General features: G+C 40.9%; 1 protein-coding gene across 1 annotated transcript; it reads left to right on the top strand.

Moving 5' to 3' along the window:
• Positions 1-383: 383 nt before the first annotated feature.
• Positions 384-21,614, top strand: LOC142748317 (aspartate aminotransferase, cytoplasmic-like). The gene is made up of 9 exons (XM_075855409.1): positions 384-537; positions 2,312-2,493; positions 2,807-2,924; positions 7,632-7,744; positions 8,366-8,467; positions 8,749-8,899; positions 13,304-13,469; positions 20,496-20,638; positions 21,383-21,614. Exons 1-9 carry the CDS (start codon positions 420-422, stop codon positions 21,520-21,522), a joined length of 1,233 nt encoding a protein of 410 aa, XP_075711524.1. The 5' UTR covers positions 384-419; the 3' UTR covers positions 21,523-21,614.
• The last annotated feature ends 1,807 nt before the right edge of the window (positions 21,615-23,421 follow it).

Below are 23,421 nucleotides of genomic sequence, written 5' to 3'. Positions count from 1 at the left end.
ATCTACACAACCATTTTTTAAATGTTTCATTGCATCTAAAAAAAATAAAAAAAATTGTTTTGTGTCCACAGCGTCTATACAGGACTGTTTCCATGGTAACAGACAACAAACAAACACAGTGTAGTCTGAACTGCAGTCATATTGCCTTCCACCTGTCTCTTTGTTTTTGCTTACGTAACAAATGTGTTAGTTGATTTAGGCGACCGATGACTGCAGGATCAGACTACACAGAGTTTGTTTGTTGTCTTACCATAAAAACATATAGACCTGCATTAGGACTTTAGATGGATTAGAACAATACTAGAAAAAATTGGTTTCCGTTTGATCTTAAAACTTTTTTTTCTTCCCTCTAAGCTAATGTCTTTGAGCACAAAATCTGGTTCTTCGGTCTTTCTCAGTGAAGAAATGGTAAGAGCAAGATGACAACTCTCTCCGTGTTCCTTGATGTTCCTAAATCCATAAAGGAAAAAGATAAGCAGCAGGAAGAGACTTTCCTTAATGACAGGGATAGAAGAAAAGTTTTCCTTGGACAAAGAGGTAATGTGTTAAATAGGTGGAAGATTTATCATACAACATAATCATATCTAGAATATCTAAGGCTAATGGTCACGTTTTCCAAAGACTTGTCTCTAATCATTATTATTAGATTTTTAGATTATTTTTAGATTATTAGATTATGATTATATTATATTATTATTAGATTTAAATGATCAAAGTTACTAAACAATGAATATAAAGCAAAGGGTCTACTTGAAGGTTAACTATATCTTAAGGCCTTCTGCACAGTCCATGATTATGGCGAGGACGGGTAGCGGTGTGTCATCCACTGGCCATCTGCAATCACCGACCATGCACACACAAGATAGGCATTCATTTCAACGAGCCCGGATTGCAATTGTGGACCGTATAATGACGTCCTATTTTTTTGCAGTCTGGGCTTTGGATAATGCATGGACCATGGAAACCACCGTCGTGTGCATTAGCCCATAGGATAGCATGTGTTCTATACTATCCGCAATTACAATAGTATACAGCTGCAAAGATACGGTCGTGTGCATGAGGCCTAAGGCCTCAATCACGTGGCTATATTGTGGATCCATAATGCCGCCCTTTTAGCCTGCTGTGGGCCCATCGATTTCTTATGGTGACACACTGAGGTTAATTGCTCACAAATTCCAAAAGAATTGTGGAATACTTCAATGCATGCCATACGAAATGGGTTGTCACATGAAGCTCTGACGGACATAAGTAGTCCATGTATTCCAGGAAAAGCCATTCTTCTGAATGTCTATTATGTAATAATACATTTCCCCTTCAGTAGTCGCTATGGGACAAATGTCTGGCTGGCCGAGGAGTCGCTTGACAAGATCAGCTGTTGACCTGCTCCCATATATAAGGGGTTGTCTGTGATGAGACATACCCTTAAAGAGGGTATGCTCCTCTCTAGAAGTGTAGCTTTGGACCCATTGGGATTTGAATAAATCCATCTTCAACATCGTTCAAGTTAATGACCTAGTATGATAACGTATTCTTGCAACAGCACTGATAAATCTGCCCCAATGTGTATGATATATGTATGTTATCTGTAGACTCTTTGGAGTATAAATATCATCATAAGATGTTTAAAAAAGAAAATGTCAGGACCATCATGAAAAAATAGCTAAAGTAAACAACTTCATTTTGTTGGCTGTAGACTTTCTGAAGCTTCGGTCCTTGTTGCCAAAGTAGACAACATGCTCGGCATTGGATATGATGTTCAAAGGTACATCAATATTTCAATAGGGCATTGCTGATGTTTGTCCTTTGCAAATATCGATCGCCTCATGCAGAACGTGTCTAAGGAAGACAATGTTGTTTATTTCAATGAGAGCAGAAGGCACCAAAAGTGTAGGGTACCTTTAAAGGAACATTCAAGGAAAAATTAATACACTTTGTAATGTCTAGGGCAGGGTATGAGGGGGGGGGGGTGCATGACACAAGGAACCTCAATTTTGTGTTATTTGAATCCCTGCGTCATTCACCACCCCCTCAGGCCCCCTACTAGGTTTAGCAAATTATCTAAACCTCAAATTCACAAGTTCTCCAATGAGCACATTTTACATTTCGGATATCTATTTGTCCCATTTAAGACAATGGAGGCTTTAAGACAGACCCTTATTGGCCAACATTGTCAATTTTTTTTACAAGAAATAAGTTAAATGCACCAATGGGAAACCAGAGAATCCACAAACATCTAATCTGTATTAGGAAGTCTTTCTCGGCTCACTCTTATCGGTACTCAAGGACATTCTTTTTTTTTTTTTTTAAACAGTCCTCCTATCTGAGGATGGTCAGCCATGGGTTCCACTGCCAGTGAAGAAGGTATATATGCAGATAGTCAATGATCCAACAAGGAATTATGAGCATCTCCCAGGGGCAGGAGCACCAGAGTTCATCCGTGGAGTTACAGAGCTTGCTCTTGGAAAGAATAGCAAAGCTATCTTACAAAATAGGGTAAGAGAGTCCCACCCACCTCCATAGCGATAACCTTACACAATTGACTGAGCCGAAAGGGGAAATTAATCGGGTGGATCATAATTTAGTAGCACAAACGTCCTATTTCTGACAATTAATGCTTATCTGTGACCAGCTTCATTTTTTAATGCCCTTTGAAATTGGAACAGAGTAGAGGACTGAGGGAGTGACCATGAATAATATTTTTACATATTTTATTCCTGAAATTCCCCAAAAACCACATTGCTTTATAGTTGCAAATTAAGATGTACAAAGTTTTGTGATGGCCACCAACATTTATTTTCTTTGTCAGGCAAGTGGTGTGCAAACCCCAGGAACCACTGGAGCTTTCAGAATAGGAGCTGAATTCCTCCATCATTGGTATAACATCAATAAGAAAACTTCAGTCTGTATTGCTCTACTTGCTCATGGTAAGGTCTATTCTTGTACTATATATGAAAGATGCTGTAGGGCTGCCATAGAAAACTTGCAGGTCCCATATAGTCTTGTGTCCCCCACCACCTATCTCGAAGCCCTTAAAGGGTGTTTGGGGTTAACATGAGTGTTATGCAGCATAATACTCATGTTATCCTGCTTCCCACGCACAAAGAGCCATGTATTTTGTGACTTGTGGGCCCAATGAGTATTATGGTTCTCACTGGAGACGTGGCTCCTTGAGCCACAATTGGTTTGGTGCTGGCTAAACTGAGGTGCAGAATATCATCTTTTTTCACCCCTAACCCCAGCAACGATGTATGGATTTTTTAAGTCGTATTCCCAGATCCCAGTCCCCAGAGTTGTCACCGATTGATGGCAATACACTGCTAAAATTCGTCTGGAGTGGAAGCACATGCGAAATCTTAAACAAAGTCAGGGGTCATCACCAGGAGGGCAGTCAGGATACGACAAGCCAGAAGATGCTCCAGAGGTTAAAAAAAGGAGATCAAAATAGAAGTACCAGGTGTTAAATCCATAGGATCAAGACAAAGGCAATTTTGACGGGGCTAAGGTCAAGGTCAGCATCAAAACACAAGTAAACTAGCTCAGAAGAATGTACCTTATTCACAGACAAAGTCCAGCAGCCGGATCCTCTATTTTAAAGATGCTGCTCCGTAACATCACCACAGAGTAGGAGTATCACGATGGAGCTAGTTGAGATGAGTAACAATGGCGACATGGAAGACGAATAATATGATGTTTATGCATTCATTTAGGGCAGTAATATATATTTGTTGGTTTCATGGGGGTTGAGGGAGGAGATGAAATAGGGAGTTTGCCGTTTTACTTATGTGGAATGAACGGGCACCATATTTGCCTGTATTTATTATATATCTTTGGTCTCATGCAGTGACTGGTGTGTGGCAAAGCAGGTTTGCATTTTGGCATCAGACATGGCATTGCTCATGAAATCAAAAGGGGTTATAGAGATCTATAAGTACTCTTACAACTTGACTGGACATTTATAGTTCTGCAAAAAGAGAATGTCCATCATGCTTTACAATTTTTTTTTTATATACCGACCATTATCATTTCTTATAGAAAAAGAAAAAAAAGGAACTCAAATAGAAAGCGGAGGAGGTAGATGGGTAGATGTCTAATCAACCATCAGTGTAGAAGAGATATCTCGCCATATACAGTATGGCCGGCATTAGACAACAAGAAGGAGTAAATGTGTTCTGCTTGGTCATTGTACACTTGTATAGACCTTTATGTTCAGAATTGGGCATCTCCAAATATTGGCCTTGCATCCCCTATGACACAGGATTGAGCATCTTGAAATATTTACCTTGCAGATAATTTCATGAATGTTATGGTACATTTAAATTTTTCTCAATGTTTTTGTATTCAAGTTGTAGGCACATTGACTTGCAGTAAGTTATCGGCACAACAGGATAGTATTACTTTGAAGTTCAGTATCTATTCCTGAGCAGTTTCTCACAACAATATACGAAAAAAAGATTGTCTCAAAGGACCAATTCCATCTCCTGTCACTGAATTGATGTCATTACTTATTGTCTCAATGCTTGTCCTAGGATGTAACCCTGGAAATCCTACTGCAATGAGAAAAATTCTTCTGTGTGTACATAAATATTACTAAACAAACATCAATAAACGGACCAAGCGATGCAAGTAGGGTTAGGGGTACTGAATCCCAATTCCTCCACTCTACAGAAAACACATACACAATCACTGCTGCTGTGTAATACCGGTTATAACATCAGAATTATTTGTGCTTCTATGGACAATTTTTATGGAGCTTAGATGTTTGGATTACGTTTTGGTACCACAGATTTGTATAAACAACCCTAATTCATATGGCCAATAAGGGCATATGGATGCCATAGAGGGAGGGTTAAAAGCATAGATATTTCTACACAGTGTCAGTTGGTTGTGCACAAGTCGCTGTAAAATTGTGGGATTACAGCAATGTGAACACAATGTTTCCCTATGGGAAACAAAGTTGCGTGGAAACATTAAGACTGTGTTAATTTGGCCAAATGTTGATTTGCAGCCCCAGCCTTAAGCTTCACATACTTATATTTTAGGGAGTGGCATATTAGCACCTCAATAGCATAAGGTTATTATCGCTAGCACTGTCTCTGCAGTGTTCAGTTAAATACTTACAGAGTTTAGGGCTCTTGCTCTTCGCAAAATCTGCAGACTTCACATTGCCATAAACTTCAGCCTGTAATCTGACAATGACCTTCAGATTACCTGCTGATGTAAAATGCATTTGTCGGACGAGGACATGTAAAATGTTTTGCAATCCCGCATATTAAAACCGCTCCACAGTTTATGGGATACATTATTATGATTATATGGGGAAATAACTATCTTAGCGACCCCCTTATACTATAAAAAGTGGATGCAGAGTAGAGCTTCACTTTAATTTATGACCTATTTAATCAGTGCTTTGGTAAATAGTACTATTGCATATACATAAAATGGAATATAACTGTGGAAAACAGAACAAGAGAAGGACTTGGGTATACTGATTACAAGTAAGCTAAGCAAAAGTACTCAATGTCAAGTGGCAGCTGCAAAATCAAATAGAATTTTAGGGTGTATAAAAAAGCAGCTAAAAAAACTGTGATGCTTGTCTAATGACGCATGGCATTATGGGTTATAAGTAATTTAACAATAAATTATGTATAATTTATGTAAAAAATTTATGTGAGAAATGTTCAATTTGATGGACATGTCTTTTATCAACCTAAGTAACAATGTAACTATATTGACAATGCTGCTGGTAACAGTTTATAAAGTTTTAAGAGCCTGTTACATAACCAAACTCTATTTCTAGTTTCGTTATACGGCCTGGCTGAGTAGTTCTCTAATAAGGCGTTTTTGGGTCAGGAAGGCTCATGTATACAAAGACTCTGTAGTGATGACACTGGTGCATCCGTTTCCCAAAATTCCCAATGAGGTCTTTAAACTTGGCATTTGTAAACAAATGATCCTTGGCACGCTACAAACAATTAAAGGCGCCCCTGGGAGAGATTTCACTCAGTGCCATATACACAACTCACTTCCTCTGCTGGCTTGAATTGTATTTTCTTTCTTCCGACCCTTAAATGCCTACTGGGACCGATGCCCACAGTCACAATCAAGCACTATTTGTCTATTTTTATTCATTTCCTCCTTGTAGTTAAAGCTACCTATTTCTTTTCTTTTTAACTCCTCTTATTTCATGACAGGAAGAGCTGGGTGGCTACTCCAGCCAGAGGAAAAAACAGAAGCTTACTGGTGTAAAGCTTACTGGGGACTCTAAGCCTATGGTATTCAGACTAAATAAAAATATGGTGCCATTTTGCCCTTTGCTTGGCAGGAACCCACGCAATGTTATTGTATAGGATGGCACCTCCATTGTCTACTTACGTAATCTTTGTTTAAAGTATTAGACGGCCATCAATGCAGCTGCACAATATTTTATTGCAATGCCAAGTGTCTCCGGATGTACAGCATAGAACAGCGGAAGCTTCCATACACTTTCTGTCCAGTGACCTTCATGGAACAATTTTTATCCTCCAAAAAGTTAATACGATTCTGATCCTGGAATTAATAATACCATTAAATCAATGGAGAATTTCGACTGCCGTGAGTGTAGAGTAAATAATGTCTATATAAACAATGTGGGTCTCTGCTCCACTGACTGTTGATCAGCCCAAACCTCATGTAGCCCATCCTTGTGCTCAAAACTTCTGCATTAGCTGAGATGTATATCATATATAAGGTCTATGGTGGATACCATCTGAGGAAAGGGCAAGGCAACAATCATGTGAATGTGGGACCACTAGAGAGAGGCGGACAATTCCACGTTGGTCTCATCCAGATTTTGATACATTGTGACACTTTGGACAGGGATGTGGTCTCCACAGGTGGTACAATGGTATCAAGCAAGGAAATGGAAAATGTACTTGAGTCATGAAAAGCGATGAAGACACCAGGACCTTCTGTCCTGTGTGGTCAGGAGTATTGAGGTGCCAAGAAGAACCAGAAACGGACCATATTTTTGTCTTTGCTATGGAAGCCCATGTCCTCCGTGTACATTTCTGACAACAGTGGCTTTACTAAACTGACCCCCTCCACCAAAACTATGTAGAAAATAAAGTCAAAGAAAGATGGGAGAAATAAGGAGGTTACGGATCTATACATGCCTATTGTCTAATATGAGTATAATATGGCAACGCAATAAGAAATGCCCACATTTGTAACATGAATAGAACATGTCTCTCGTTCCCTGCTTTGTATATGCACAGGCCTACTGGTAAATCAGATCTTGGTACCAAGTGTTGAACCAGCGGAGTAACTCAAAGCTCCTGGGCCCCAATGCAAAGTCTGTAACAGGGCTCCCACCTACCATCTGCCATTTATAATACTGGTGTCTTCTCATGTGGCCCCTGGCCAGAGCCCTGGTCATGTACTTAAAGGTTTATTCTATAGTTGCCTCCAAAGATATTGATGATCAGTCCTCTCTTAGTTCCCCCAACGAAGCAGGTTTTGCTTCTCATAGAAGTGTTGAGAACCCTTGAATGTTGGTACAGAAAATCAGGGATGTCAGATGAAATTTCCTACTTAAAAATACTTTATGCATCCAAAATGTTTAACCTTGACTCTGGTTTTCTTGTGTTTGCTAGACAGGTACCGCTGGATATTTGAAGATGCTGGATTAACAAATATCTGTCCATACCGGTTTTGTGATAACAAAAATATGGGCCTGGCATTACCAGAAATGTTAGAAGATCTTGAGGTAACATGACCCCTATCTCTGATCACTGATTTTGTTTCTCCATATAGATATATATTGAAAGAGCACGGCACTGCCCATGGCCGCAGCATTCTGCTTCACCCTTCTCCACACCACTGTGTAACCTGTAACATGATGTCCCACAGGCAAAACTGCCCAACACAGCCTCACTGATATTCAGGAAAGAATCCAAAACATTGACGGCCTTCCTAATGTATTGTCTGATAATAGATTAGCATGAACAAGAAGTAGTTGTTCGCTCTGAACAATAACTTATGGTCTCCTGATGATAAGCAGATCACATATGATCAACGGTAAACTGTGAAAAAAACCTGACAGCACGACCACAGGAGAAATAAAGTATTACATCGTTCCCATTGAAATCAATTGGCTGTCCATGCAATGCATGCACATGTTTGGTCCTCCAAAGTGAGGAAAGCTCTTTGCAGGCACTCTCCACTTTAAATAATCGATGAGGGTCCAGTCCTGAAAGGAGATCCCCCATTATTAACTCAGAATTCCCTAATATGATATTTGATTCTTTTTTTTTTTTTTTTTTTTTTTTTAAACCAGACAACCCCTTTTAAATGTCCAAAAACAAATAGAATTTTTTTGTTATCTTAGAATTCTACTGACTTTTCCATAGTTGTGCTGCCAACTTCCTGCAACGCAACTGGAATCCAACTCAGCAGCAGTGAATGGAAGCAGATAGCAGAAGTAATGAAGGTGAGGGAGGGGGTAGTGCACACAATAGTCTGACTTCTAAGCATTGATATCCACGTCCACATTGATTACAGATGTTGCTAATTGAGTCAGTGAATGGAACCCTTCATTGTTTACTTTCAGGAGATGAAAATCTCTGCTGGCCATGTGATGACACACAGGTGCATGACTCGTTACAGTTACATTACAGTTATCACAGATCTCTCCTGTAATGAATCGTGCACCGCTGCAATCACGTGTCATTTTTTTGCTTCTTGGTTAAATGTCTTTTATATTAATTTTAGAGAAAGAGCATGTTCCCGTTTTTCCACCTTAAAGATCAGGGCCTGGCCTCTGGAGATTTTGACACAGACGCTTGGCCTGTGCGCTATTTTGTATCTGAAGACTTTGAGCTCTTTTGTGCCCAATCGTTTTCTGCAAGTTTTGGATTATATGGTGAGTGTATAGATTATATAGTGTGTCTATAGATTATTTGGTGTTTTTATAGATTATATGTTGTCAGGGGCGAAGCTAGGGGGGGGGGCAAGCGGGGCATGTGCCCCGGACGCAGTTCAGAGGGGGCCGCCAGCGCCCCCTCCTCCTGCACTATAATTGTACCTGTGTCGCAAAGACACAGGTACAATTAGAAGCAATGAATGAAAGGGGAAGGTTCCATGCCCGGCCATTCAGCGCCTCTCCACGAATGAAGCGACTGGTACCTTTTGTACTAGTGACGCTTCCGTCGATGAAAGGCGCTGACTGACTGGCAAGGAAAGTCATCCTGCCCAGCCAATCAGCGCCTTTCATAGACGCCGCGTTCAACCCCCAGGAGACCTGCGCAGAAGAGAGCAGGTCTCCATGGCTGCCGGACGGCGTGGGAGCGGGAGTAAGGTGAGTTTGAATTTTTTTATTTTTTTTAAATTGTAATAGAAGTGTGCGGCTGTATCTACACGGGGGACTTTATCTACGGGGGTGTCTATCTACAGGGGGACTATATCTACAGGGCTGGGCTATATACAGGGGGACTATATCTGCTGGGCTATATACAGGGGGACTATATCTACAGGGCTGGGCTATATACAGGGGGACTATATCTGCTGGGCTATATACAGGGGGACTATATCTACAGGGGGGCTATATACAGGGGGACTATATATACAGGGGGACTATATCTTCTGGGCTATATACAGGGGGACTATATCTACAGGGAGGCTATATACAGGGGGACTATATCTGCTGGGCTATATACAGGGGGACTATATCTACAGGGGGGCTATATACAGGGGGACTATATCTGCTGGGCTATATACAGGGGGACTATATCTACAGGGGGGCTATATACAGGGGGACTATATCTGCTGGGCTATATACAGGGGGACTATATCTACAGGGCTGGGCTATATACAGGGGGACTATATCTGCTGGGCTATATACAGGGGGACTATATCTACAGGGGGGCTATATACAGGGGGACTATATATACAGGGGGACTATATCTTCTGGGCTATATACAGGGGGACTATATCTACAGGGAGGCTATATACAGGGGGACTATATCTGCTGGGCTATATACAGGGGGACTATATCTACAGGGGGGCTATATACAGGGGGACTATATCTGCTGGGCTATATACAGGGGGACTATATCTACAGGGGGGCTATATACAGGGGGACTATATCTGCTGGGCTATATACAGGGGGACTATATCTGCTGGGCTATATACAGGGGGACTATATCTACAGGAGGGCTATATACAGGGGGGACTATATCTACAGGGCTGGGCTATATACATGGGGACTATATCTGCTGGGCTATATACAGGGGGACTATATCTACAGGGCTGGGCTATATACATGGGGACTATATCTGCTGGGCTATATACAGGGGGACTATATCTACAGGGGGACTATATCTACAGGGGGTCTATATCTACAGGGGGACTATATCTACAGGGGGGCTATATACAGGGGGACTATATCTACAGGGGGCTATATACAGGGGGACTATATCTACAGGGGGACTATATACTGGAGTGGGCTGTCTATAGAGCACCATATACAGGGGTGGGCTATATAGTATATAGCCCCCTGTAGATATAGCCCACCCCTGTATATGGTGCTCCATAGATAGCCCACCCCAGTATATAGTCGCCCTGTAGATATAGTCCCCCTGTAGATATATTCCCCCTGTATATAGCCCATCCCTGTAGATATAGCCCCCCTGTGTATAGCCCACCCCTGTAGATATACCAGCCCTGTAGATATGGTCCCCCTGTAGATATGGTCCCCCTGTAGATAGATATAGCCCACCCCTGTAGATATAGCCCACCCCTGTATGTAGTATCCCACAAATAGCTCCCCCTATAGTGCTCCACAGAAAGCCCACCCCTGTATATAGCCCCCTTGTACATATAGTCCACCCCTGTATATAGTGCTCCACAGATAGCCCACCCTTGTATATACAGGGGTGGGCTATCTGTGGAGCACTATATACAGGGGTGGACTATCTAGTGGAGCACTATATACAGGGGTGGACTATATGTACACTGGGGGGCTATATACAGGGGTGGGCTATCTGTGAAACACTATATGTGGAGCACTATATACAGGGGTGGGCTATATCTACAGGGGGGCTACATACATGGTTGGGCTATCTGTAGAGCTCTATATACAGGGGTGGGCTATATCTACAGGGGGCTATATACAGGGGTGGGCTATCTGTAGAGCACTATAGGGGGAGTTATTTGTGGGACACTATATACAGGGGTGGTCTATTTGGGGGCACTATCTACAGGGGCTCTATGGCAGGCACTATCTAGAGGGGGCAAAGTGTGTGTGTGGGACACGTGTATGGTGCTATTATAATTAGAGGTGCAGTGTATGGCGCTATTATATTTAGGGGCGTAGTGTGTGGTATAATAACTTTATCTTTATTTATAGGTGCAGAAATGTTGGAAAAGTGAGAAGCTGAAGACATCTGAGCAGCAAACTGCAGAAATGGTCTGTGACCGGGAGAAGCCACCATAGAGGTCTGGACCGGATGGAGAAAAAGAACTAGAATCTGAGTTGTCACCGGTGAGTCACTTAATGTAAATGTTTATTCTGCCTCTAATCAGTAATGTAGTCACTGTATGATCTGCAGCGAGATGATGGGTGGTATGATTATGATAGGATTTATTTTTTGTGAAACGGCATCTCCCAGCATATCCTTATCATTGTTTGGGCCATGCTGGGAGCTGTAGTTTTACACCGTACACACCTATACGGCAGGGGTTGCACTAAATTGAGCTGTATTTGTGCTGGTGTAGTATATATGTAGTGAGCTTGCTTCTGGGGCTGTATGTATGTACCGCGCTTGGTTCTGGTGTTGTGTATAGGACCATATTGCTTGTAAAATGTACAAATAATTTTATGCTCGCGTTACATAAAAATAAATGACACGTCGATTGGTAGAGAAAACAAACATGGCGAGGGGGAAGGAGATGTCGGGAAAGAGGTTGGGGGGGCGCCAAACTGAATCTTTGCCCCGGGTGCTGGAGAACCTAGCTACGCCTCTGATGTTGTGTGTATAGATTATTTGTTGTGTGTGTAGAGTATATGGTGTGTTTATAGATTATATAGTGTATTTATAGATTATATATTTGTGTGTATAGATTATATGTTGTGTGTACAGATTATATGTTGTGTGTATAAATTATATAGTGTGTGTAGAGCATATGTTGTGTGTGTAGTTTATATAGCGTATTTATAGATTATATGCTGTGTGTATAGATTACATAATGCATATAGTGTTTGTGCAGATTAGTATTTTGCTACTAGATTAACAGCAGTGTGTATTTAACATACATTTATATTTCCCTAGTTTATTCTAGCATGGTAACAATCAATGTATTTTTTTTGCTGATGTCATTATGTGCATGACGTTATTGTGTTCAATGTCCCTGTACTTGTGACATCAGTATGTGCATTATTCCCGTGTTGTGACATAACTATTTTTATAATCGCTGTGCCTTTTTTTTTATTTTTTTTTATTTTTTTTTTAGCTTTTCATGTTTTGAAAACTGAACTGAAATGGTAGCGTGGGGCCCAATACTTTATGTACATTAAGTAATGGGGCCCATGGTTACTTGTTATGCCCATATAGTCAATGACGTTTTGGTTCTGACTGTTACACAGTTTTTACAGCTAATTGCAGAATGTTATTTTAACGGGATGCCATCTGGTGGCAGAAACATTAATTGCAATGTTTTAGTATGAGCATTTCCTTGCATTAAAGTGAATCACCATTCTAAAGATTATATTGATAATATTATGAATGAGCTGTCATTAGGATAGTTAATGCAGTGCCGTCGCAGGATGTGCCAATGTGCTAATTCTGTATATGTGCGATCAGCACAACCAAATTATGAACAAATTATTTTTCTTAAAGGGGTATTCACATCTTTTAATGTTGCGGGATATCACTAGGATATGCCAAAACATTATTAGTGGTGAAGTTCAACATCTCTAATTCCTAAAATGTAGGGACAGATAACAGTTTTCCTTTATACTGGCGCTCTTTGCCACCCGCTGTGCATCGAACGGCAATCGGCCCTATTCAAGTGCATTCTGGAGCGTTGCTGTGCAGGTAAACAAGCCACAGCCCTTAACTAGAACCACACATTCTGAGAATCGTTGGGGGTCCCGATTAGGAAGCGATAGAAAATCTTAGTGATCTATGCCAACACTACCTACAGTGGGAAAAAAAAACCTTTAAAGTTAATCAATGTCTGATTTTTTGGTTCCTTCGTTGACTTCCTACATTATAGAAAGTTTGTTGAGATCTTTTACTTTGAATGTGTCTTATGTCCATATCTGCAGGTGAGAGAATTGGAAATTTGTTAACTGTTACGAAAAGCAATGAAGTTCTTATCAGTGTTCGCTCCCAACTGGAAAGTCTTGCATGTGAAATATGGTCATCACCACCATGTGTTGGATCTCGGGTTGTGGCAACGGTGCTGAATAATCCATCACTTTATGTTGAATGGTAAGGGTTTTTTTGGGTTAAAATGATATTATGTTTTGGCTCCCTGGTCACAAGTTGATGGATGCGGCTGAACTAGATAATTTGCTATCACAAGAGAGGACTCAATGTAAAGTTACTTAATACACGGCCGTATAAATGAGTGACGATCAAAAAAACAGCTCGTTGATCGACGTTCATTTGCACCTATCACAATCAGCAATGATTGGATATGTGTAGGGACGAGCGCTCATTACTTCGATCGCTCGTCCCCATACATTTTCATCTTGTTGGCAGTGCATCTCTGGTGATTACACAGGGAAATGTGCTGCATAAAAGAACAAATCAGCCGATGAACGATTGTCTCCATGATTACACAGGGCAATGATCGGGAACGAGCGTTCATATGAACACTCGTTTGCCCGATCATTGTCCCGTGTAAAAGGGCTTTAAAGAGACTGTCACCAGATTATAAGTGCCCTATCTCCTACATAATCGGATCGGCGCTGTAATGTAGATAACGACAGTGGTTTTTATTTTGATAAATTATCATTTTTGACCAAGTTATGAACAATTTTAGATTTATGCTAATTCGTTTCTTAATAGACAACTAGGTGTTTTTTTTTAACTTTTTCTCAACTGGGCGTTGTGGAGAGAAGTGTATGACAGTGACCAATCAGTGACAACCAGTGACACTTCTCATTGTTCCAGCCCAGCTTCTTTCACTCTGTGGCTTGAATATTAAGTGGAGTTCCAAAAACCGGATTGATTTACTGTGTTGTGTGTGACAAAGTGGGGGGCCATTGTATGTGATATATGTATTGATTGCTTGCTTGCTACAAAGTTTGCAAAAGTGACATAATTTGTAACCATTTTTCCTTTGCAGTTTCCTGAGTAGCTGAGTAAGGGGGAGGGGTTAGCTGCTACCAGGTGCTATAAATCAGGCCTCACTACTCTGTAGAGCCTGCTCTGTGGCTTGAATAACAAGTGGTTTGTATATTAAGTGGAGTTCCAAAAACCGGAGTTCAAAAGAGGAGTTAAAGCCCAAGTAAGTGCTCTTCTACTTCTTTATCTTTTTGATTAACACCTGTTCGCTGTTTTTTTGTAACTGGGATAATGGACAGCAAGATTGGAGGTTTTCTTCAGTGCACAGTTTGCCATATGTATGCACGACTGGAGCCGGAGTTCCAGGGTGAATATCTCTGTGGCAGATGTGAGCATATTGTTCACCTGGAAGCTCGTATTAGAGATCTGGAGGAGCAGAATGCAACACTGAGGAGGATAGACAATTTTGAACGGAGCTTGCTGCTCACAGAGCATGCAGTTAGTGGGTTACAACTGGAGGGTGAAGACATGGGTGAGCAGGATCAGGTAAGTAGCTGGGTTAATGTAGTTAGGGGCAGTAGAAAGGGGTCAAAGACAAGGAAGGCCGATCCGGTTTCTGACATTCCAGGCAAAATTGCCAAGTTGGGTGATGATGCGAGGGTGTCAGTCTCAGAAATGGCAGCCCTAGTGGATACTGATCTCCCTAACAGCCGGGAGAACAGCCCAGCTAGTAGTCGGCGGGATGGTAATGCAGGTAAGCCAAGACAATTGATAGTCGTAGGGGATTCTATAATCAGGAAGACGGATAGAATTATTTGTCGCCAAGACCACCTCAACCGAATGGTTTGCTGTCTCCCTGGTGCCAGGGTTCGGTATGTGGTGGAACGGGTGGACAAATTGCTGGGAGGGGCTGGTGATGATCCAGCTGTCGTGGTCCATGTCGGTACCAACGACAGAATAAATGGTAGGTGAAGGAGCCTTAAGAATAATTTTAAAGAACTAGGCTACAAGCTGAAGGGAAGGACCTCCAAGGTTGTATTCTCAGGAATACTGCCTGTGCCATGCGCATCACAGGAAAGACAGCGGGAGCTTAGGGAGTTAAATGCATGGCTGAAGTCTTGGTGTAGAGGAGAAGGATTTGGGTTCCTAGAGCACTGGGCTGACTTTTCATTGGGGTACAAACTGTATTCTGCAGATGATTTGCACCTAAATGGAAGGGGGTCCGCTGTGCTGGGGGAGAGAATTCTAGCTGGGGTGGCGGAGTATTTAAACTAGGGCTGAGGAGGGAGGTCAATGTAGAAAAAAAAGGGGTAGCCAGGTTAGAGAGGGGTCAGACTATATTGGTGGGGGGAGAAACAGAACGTGGGGAGAGGACTAGACAACAAGATAAGGAGATCCTTTCGTTACAAAACATCAGTGTAAATAAAAAGGACCGATTAATGTCAAATCACATTTCTGATAATAAAAGTGAAAAACTGACAGGCAAGTTAAAGTGTATGTTCACAAATGCCAGAAGTCTAGCAAGCAAAATGGGGGAGCTGGAGGCCTTGATACTGGAAGAAATTATAGATATAGTTGGTGTTGCTGAAACATGGCTGGACTCTTCACATGACTGGGCTGTAAATCTACAGGGTTTTACACTTTTTCGTAAAGACAGGACAAATAGGAAAGGTGGTGGTGTATGTCTGTATGTGAGAAGGGATATGAAGGCGAGTGTGAAAGAGACAATAGTGGGTGAAGACTGTGAGGAGGTTGAAACCTTGTGGGTGGAACTAGAAAGGTAGGTAAACACTGAAAAAATTACTTTTGGTGTAATCTATAGACCCCCCAATATAACTGAGGAGTTGGAAGGTCAGCTATATAAACAGATGGAGCGGGCTGCACAGGCGGGTACTGTAGTGATAATGGGAGATCTTAATTTCCGGGATATTAATTGGTGTCATGGTTCGGCTTCAACTGCAAAGGGGAGACATTTCCTCAACCTGTTGCAGGAAAATTTTATGGGCCAGTTTGTGGAAGACCCGACTAGAGGTGAAGCTCTGTTGGATCTGGTCATTTCTAATAATGCAGATCTTGTTGGGAATGTCAATGTTCGTGAAAACCTCGGTAACAGTGATCACAATATAGTTACATTTTACCTATACTGTAAAAAACAAACGTAGGCTGGGAGGGCAAAAACATTTAATTTTAAGAAAGCCAATTTCCCCAGGATGAGGGCTGCAATTCAGGATATGGACTGGGAAGAACTAATGTCAAATAATGGTACAAATGATAAATGGGAGATTTTCAAATCTACTTTGAGTTATTATAGTGCAAAATTTATTCCTACAGGTAATAAGTATAAACGACTCAAATTAAACCCCACATGGCTTACACCTTCTGTGAAAGGGGCAATACATGACAAAAAAAGGGCATTTAAAAAATACAAATCTGAGGGTACAGCTGTAGCCTTTGTAAAATATAAAGAGCTTAATAAAATCTGTAAAAATGTAATAAAATTAGCAAAAATACAAAATGAAAGGCAGGTGGCCAGGGATAGTAAAACAAATCCCAAAAAATTCTTCAAGCATATAAATGCAAAAAAAGCCAAGGTCTGAACATGTAGGACCCCTAGATAATGGTAATGGGGAGTTGATCACAGGGGATCAAGAGAAGGCAGAGTTACTAAATGGGTTCTTTAGCTCTGTATATACAACTGAAGAAAGAGCAGCTGATGTAGCCGGTGCCAGTGCTGTTAATATATCGGTTGATATACTGAATTGGATGAATGTAGATATGGTCCAAGCTAAATTAAATAAAATAAATGTGCACAAGGCCCCGGGACCAGATGGGTTACACCCTAGAATTCTTAAAGAGCTTAGTTCAGTTATTTCTGTCCCCCTTTTCATAATATTCAGAGAATCTCTAGTGACTGGTATAGTGCCAAGGGACTGGCACAGGGCAAATGTGGTGCCTATTTTCAAAAAGGGCTCTAGGTCTTCCCCGGGTAATTATAGACCAGTAAGCTTAACATCCATCGTGGGGAAAATGTTTGAGGGGCTATTGAGGGACTATATGCAGTATTATGTGACAATAAATAGCATTATAAGTGACAGCCAGCACGGTTTTACTAAGGACAGAAGTTGTCAAACTAACCTAATCTGTATTTATGAAGAGGTGAGCAGAAGTCTAGACAGAGGGGCCGCTGTGGATTTAGTGTTTTTGGACTTTGCAAAGGCATTTGACACTGTCCCCCATAGACGCCTAATGAGTAAATTAAGGACTATAGGTTTAGAAAATATAGTTTGTAATTGGATTGAGAATTGGCTCAAGGACCGTATCCAGAGAGTTGTGGTCAATGATTCCTTCTCTGAATGGTCACCGGTTATAAGTGGTGTACCCCAGGGTTCAGTGCTGGGACCACTATTATTCAACTTATTTATTAATGATATAGAGGAAGGGATTAATAGCACTATTTCTATTTTTGCAGATGACACCAATCTATGTAATATAGTTCAGACTATGGAAGATGTTCATGAATTACAGGCAGATTTAAACAAACTAAGTGTTTGGGCGTCCACTTGGCAGATGAAGTTTAATGTAGATAAATGTAAAGTTATGCATCTGGGTACCAACAACCTGCATGCATCATATGTCCTAGGGGGCGCTACACTGGCGGATTCACTTGTTGAGAAGGATCTGGGTGTACTTGTAAATCATAAACTCAATAACAGCATGCAGTGTCAATCAGCTGCTTCAAAGGCCAGCAGGATATTGTCGTGTATTAAAAGAGGCATGGACTCACGGGACAGGGATGTAATAATGCCACTTTACAAAGCATTAGTGAGGCCTCATCTACAATATGCAGTTCAGTTCTGGGCTCCAGTTCATAGAAAGGATGCCCTGGAGTTGGAAAAAATACAAAGAAGAGCAACGAAGCTAATAAGGGGCATGGAGAATTTAAGTTATGAGGAAAGATTGAAAGAATTAAACCTATTTAGCCTTGAAAAAAGACGACTAAGGGGGACATGATTAACTTATATAAATATATTAATGGCACATACAAAAAATATGGTGAAATCCTGTTCCTTGTAAAACCCCCTCAAAAAACAAGGGGGCACTCCCTCCGTCTGGAGAAAAAAAGGTTCAAGCTGCAGAGGCGACAAGGCTTCTTTACAGTAAGAACGGTGAATTTATGGAATAGCCTACCGCAGGAGCTGGTCACAGCAGGGACAGTAGATGGCTTTAAAAAAGGGTTAGATAATTTCCTAGAACAAAAAAATATTAGCTCCTATGTGTAGAAATTTTTCCTTCCCTTTTCCCTTCCCTTGGTTGAACTTGATGGACATGTGTCTTTTTTCAGCCGTACTAACTATGTAACTATGTAACTGCAAAGCGTGATCTCGCGAGATCACGCTGTGCTGTCATTCACAGCGAGATCATGCTGTGCTGTGTGAGAAAGTCCCACAGAAACTTTACCGAAGTGTCGGGAGTGTGAATAGACATCGCGTCCTAGCTGGAGGTGATGTCTAATCACTCTTAAGACACTTCGGTAAATTTACTGTGGGTGTATGTGACAGCACAGTGTGATCTTGCGAGATCACGCTGTGCTGTGAGTACAGCTAATCATGAATGAAGAGAAGTGTATGATGCTGATTGGGCAACATTATACACTTCACTTTACAACACCCACTTGTCTATTAAGAAACGAATTAGCAAAAATCTAAAATTGTTCATAACTTGCTCAAAGATGATCGTTTTTCAAAATAAAAAAACTCTTCTCTATATTACAGTGCTGATCAAATTATGTAGGAGATAGGGCACTTATAATCTGGTGACAGAGCCTCTTTAACCTCTTATATTCTCTGTACTGGTGTTTTCAGGAAGATAAAACATTGCATGGCTCCCATTTGGTTGATTAGATGGCAGTATTCATCCAGAGATTAAAGCAATGCTTGACTAGGCTCTGGTCTTTTGCTAATAGAGGGGGCAAACCATGTCCTAATAGAGTATAGGAGAAGGCATTGTGTAAAGCAATACTTCACAACCTTTCAGGTGTCAGTTCTTGATGAGATGTGGTCCCCCAAGAATCCTGGATTCTGCAGGATAGTCCCACTCTTCCCAGAAACATTGATTCTAGAAGTGATCTATCACAGATCATTTCATCCAAGTAGTCATTCTTCTGTTCGAACTAACACAACAACAGGAAGTTATAAGTTATTGTATGTTCCTTCTTCTAGCAGAAGAGAAAGTCGAATAGAGAAGGTAAGTGTTGTGCTGACTGGGGACTCTATGGCTGGTATTGAAGTGGCTGAGACCAGAGGCACAGCTTGAACCTTGACCAATGCAAAATCGGTAACAGACCCCTTATCTATCCACAGGATAAACCATCAACATCTGATCGGTGGGGGTCCGACTCCTGGCACCCCCGCCGATCAGCTGTTTTGAAGGTGCCGTGGTGCTAGAGCGAGCGCTGTTTCCCTTCGTTCCTTAACTGCTCCTACTGTGAATCGCCAACAAACTTGTAGCGGAGGGTCACAGTATTACAGCCTTCTCCCATTCACTTGCTGTAATACTGAGAACAACCACTACATGTGTGTCAATGATTTACATTGCTAGTAGGTATGGCATAAAGGCTCGCACTAGCGCTGTGGCTCCTTCAATATGTGAATAAAGTGCCCATTTAAAGACTGCCCCGACAAATGCAAATCTTTTGACAGTGTTGTAGAGGCAGGGTGTGCCTCTGCTCTGGTGAGAGGGAGCTTAGTGCTTAATTGCTTCTCTACTTGCCGTGACATTGTCATAGGAGCTACCTGCAGTTGCCCCTAGGGGGATCTCACTGTTTACAGTTTTATACATCTCCCACTATAAATCGATATAAATCTATATGCAGTATAGCCCCCTCTAGTGGTGACTGCCAGATTTATATAATCTATCAAGTCAGAAAAGTGAGCTCACCAATACAGATGTATCATGAACTTAGTCGTGGACATTACCTTTAATGAAAGCATGGTACATTTGACAAAGCTCTCAGTGAAAGGTTTCACTATGGGGCCAAATTTTTTTTTTTTGTGTAGGTACATGTCCCCTCAGCCTGCTCTTTGGAGACACTGAACCAGCAAGGATTAGGAAGAATTGAGCTAACAAGCCATGAGAATTTTGAATGCATCTGTGGATGAGAATAATACAGGTACCGTATATACATGTATATAATGCTCACAATTATTATTTATTTTGCCTTCATAGGAAGGACAGTCTGAAAATGACAGTACAACGCCTAATGGTTATCAGGGAAAAAATTAGGGAAAGGCTGAGACTTCTGGAGACCTCAAAATCTTGGGAGCATGTCACCAAGCAGGCTGGTCTGTTTGCTTTTACAGGGTTAACATGTAAGTAGCTGTATGGAGGGTATTGAGATCTTACAATGATTTCTGAATAAAATGTGTCAGGTCTATTTAAATGGACCAGCTTTAACACAATAGTGTAATAATAATGTCTTCATACCTCATCATATGCTTTACTGGGCGTTTAGGAATATATAGCTTGATTTTTCTTAATGATTCTGTTATCACTTTATTAAGGGCACCTATATGATGGCTTATAGTAATGTGATTCTGTGGCCACTAGGTGGTGCTGTACTGCTGACAAGCTGACATGTTCCACTAGATCAGCTGCTCTGCGGAATATGTACCTAGGCATATTTGGTGTTCTCAGAATCGGTGGTCATTTTAATGTTCATACATCCACCAATAAGAAATGTATCACTCAGCTAATCAATGATCCATAAATGTCTATAATTGGAGAAATTCCTTTAAATGCTCCTATGTAATGCTCAACATAGAAACCAAATGGTAACTATTGTTTTCAATGGACACTAGTAGCCCTTTAAATTAGAGAGCCGTGATTGCCTGATCGTGACATCCCTCCTCTATTATTTCAAAATGCCCTAATGGGGTATTTAATAGTGGTTGTCTAAAGAAAACACCCCTGTTATGCTTCTTTTGGGCTATATTGAGCCATTGTTAAGAACCAGCCTTATTAGCCATTCCCTAATATAATTTATTATTAGACTATTTTGTGTGCTCCTGTGCTGCAAAAGTCAAATCACATTGTATTTTTTTTTCCCATCATAGTGAATCAAGTGGATATCCTGGCCAAAAAGAAACACATATATTTACTTGAACATGGACAGATGAATATCTCAGGCCTCAATGCAAATAATCTGGATTATGTCACACAGTCAATACACAGTGTTACTATCAATGAAAATTAGTTTCAAGACAATCTGGAATCCCACAAGTCCAACTAAAACCGAACAGAGATAACCAATTATTACATCCTTCAATCCTCATGCACACGACCGTGTGTGCCATTTTTCGTGGACCCGATTCACCCGCTAAAGTGAATGGGTCCGTGAAGACTATCGGTGCCACTCGGATGCTGTCAAAAACGGCCCGAGTGGCACAACAGTCGTGTGCAAGAGACCCTAGTATATATAGTTCATGTTAACATTTTAGATTTTTTTTGCCTTTTAAGGCTTAAATGTCACAAGATTTATAGGCAAATAAAATATACTTCCTTTGACCGTCCAACCAATAGGTTCCTTGGTCTCCGCGACCCAGGTTTGCCTGTGCCAACCCAATTACGGCTATTCCTCATTCCAGCTTGGTGCATTACAACTTCTAGAAGTACAACTCCTAATATGCCACAAATTCTGCATTACCACTGCCTGATAATGTGAAGTGTTGTTGCTTTTCCTATTGGATTCCAGACCCTAGAACGAGCGTCGTTATGTAGAGAGAGAGTGGATCGCTTCTGCTCCCTGTCACCTCAGTAAGATGTCCAGCGGACAAGTGAGCTGCAGAGAACAGGAAGCTTCAGCCTATTGTGTGCTCTAGTGGCCAGTGTAAGAACTGCAATTTAAAAAAAAAAATCTTTATGTGGGTAGTGAAATATAAAATATAATATAATAATATAAAATAATATGTAAAAAATAATATGTAATTTTCTGATGATGCATTCCATTGTAATGCTTCCATGGGCATCGATGCTGTGCCTGAGGGATAATCTACTAAAGCTTTCAGTTGAATCCTTTTTGGGGACTCCCTTTATTAAACCTCTATCAGCTTTGACATCATATTAGTTGAGGCTGACGTGATCTATGAACAGCTTGAAGCCTAAAAATACTCAAAAATCTGCCCAGTTAGAATCCTTGTTTGGGTATACATTAGGGATGTCCAATCAAATGCTTTTCAATTTGTTTCTGTACATGCAATAATACATTTGAATACATAAGTAAAAGTCCCCTAGTGGGACAAAGAAAAAGGTTAAAAGGGTTATCCGGATATTTTTTATTGATGGCCTATCCTTAGGATAGGTCATCAATATCAGATTGGTGGGGGTCCGACTCCCGGCAGCCCCGACAACCATCTGACTTGAATGGGACCGGAAGTACAATCCCAGGCACAGCCGCTACAGATGTGTATGGCGCTGTGCCTGAAAACTGCGAAAAAGTCTGCAGCGATGCATGCGGCGGCCCCATCACTCAGCTGATCGGTGGGGGTGCCGGGAGTCGGACACCCACCAATCTGATATTGATGACCTATCCTAAGGTTTGACCATCAATAAAAAGTGTTTGGAAAACCCCTTTAATAAAGTTTGATAAAGTACGTTAAAAAACAAAAAAGTTACTAAAGAAGAAAAAAATACATTGATATTTTGTTTACCACAAAAAACTTTTTATTAAATAGAATCCAGAAAACATATACATATATGGTATCCCCATAATCCTAATAGCGTACTTTTTAGTACAACGTACACCGTAAACGATGTTAAACAAAAAATAAATTATGTTCAATCATATGTACTCCAAAATGGTTAGCCTAGAAAGTTTCATACATCTTCCTCAATCTAAGTAAATGTTACAAAATATCGAAATACAGGAAAGCATAAACTAAAAATATCTTACATTTATTAAAACCACTCCCAAAAAAGGCTTGGTCCTTAACCCTGTGAAGACCAGGACCAAAATAATTATTTGTTTTTCCCTATCGGCATTCCGGTGTTCATAACTTTCCTCCTTTTAAGTTAATGTACGTGTAGTCGTCTAAGTTCTTGTTTTTTGCAGAACTAGTTGTATTTCTTTTGGTGCCATTTTAAGGTTCATATAGAT

The sequence above is a fragment of the Rhinoderma darwinii genome, chromosome 3, assembly GCF_050947455.1.
Source record: "Rhinoderma darwinii isolate aRhiDar2 chromosome 3, aRhiDar2.hap1, whole genome shotgun sequence".
Lineage (NCBI taxonomy): Eukaryota > Metazoa > Chordata > Amphibia > Anura > Rhinodermatidae > Rhinoderma > Rhinoderma darwinii.
Note: the sequence above shows the minus strand (reverse complement) of the source record. Positions and strands in the feature narration are given on the sequence as shown.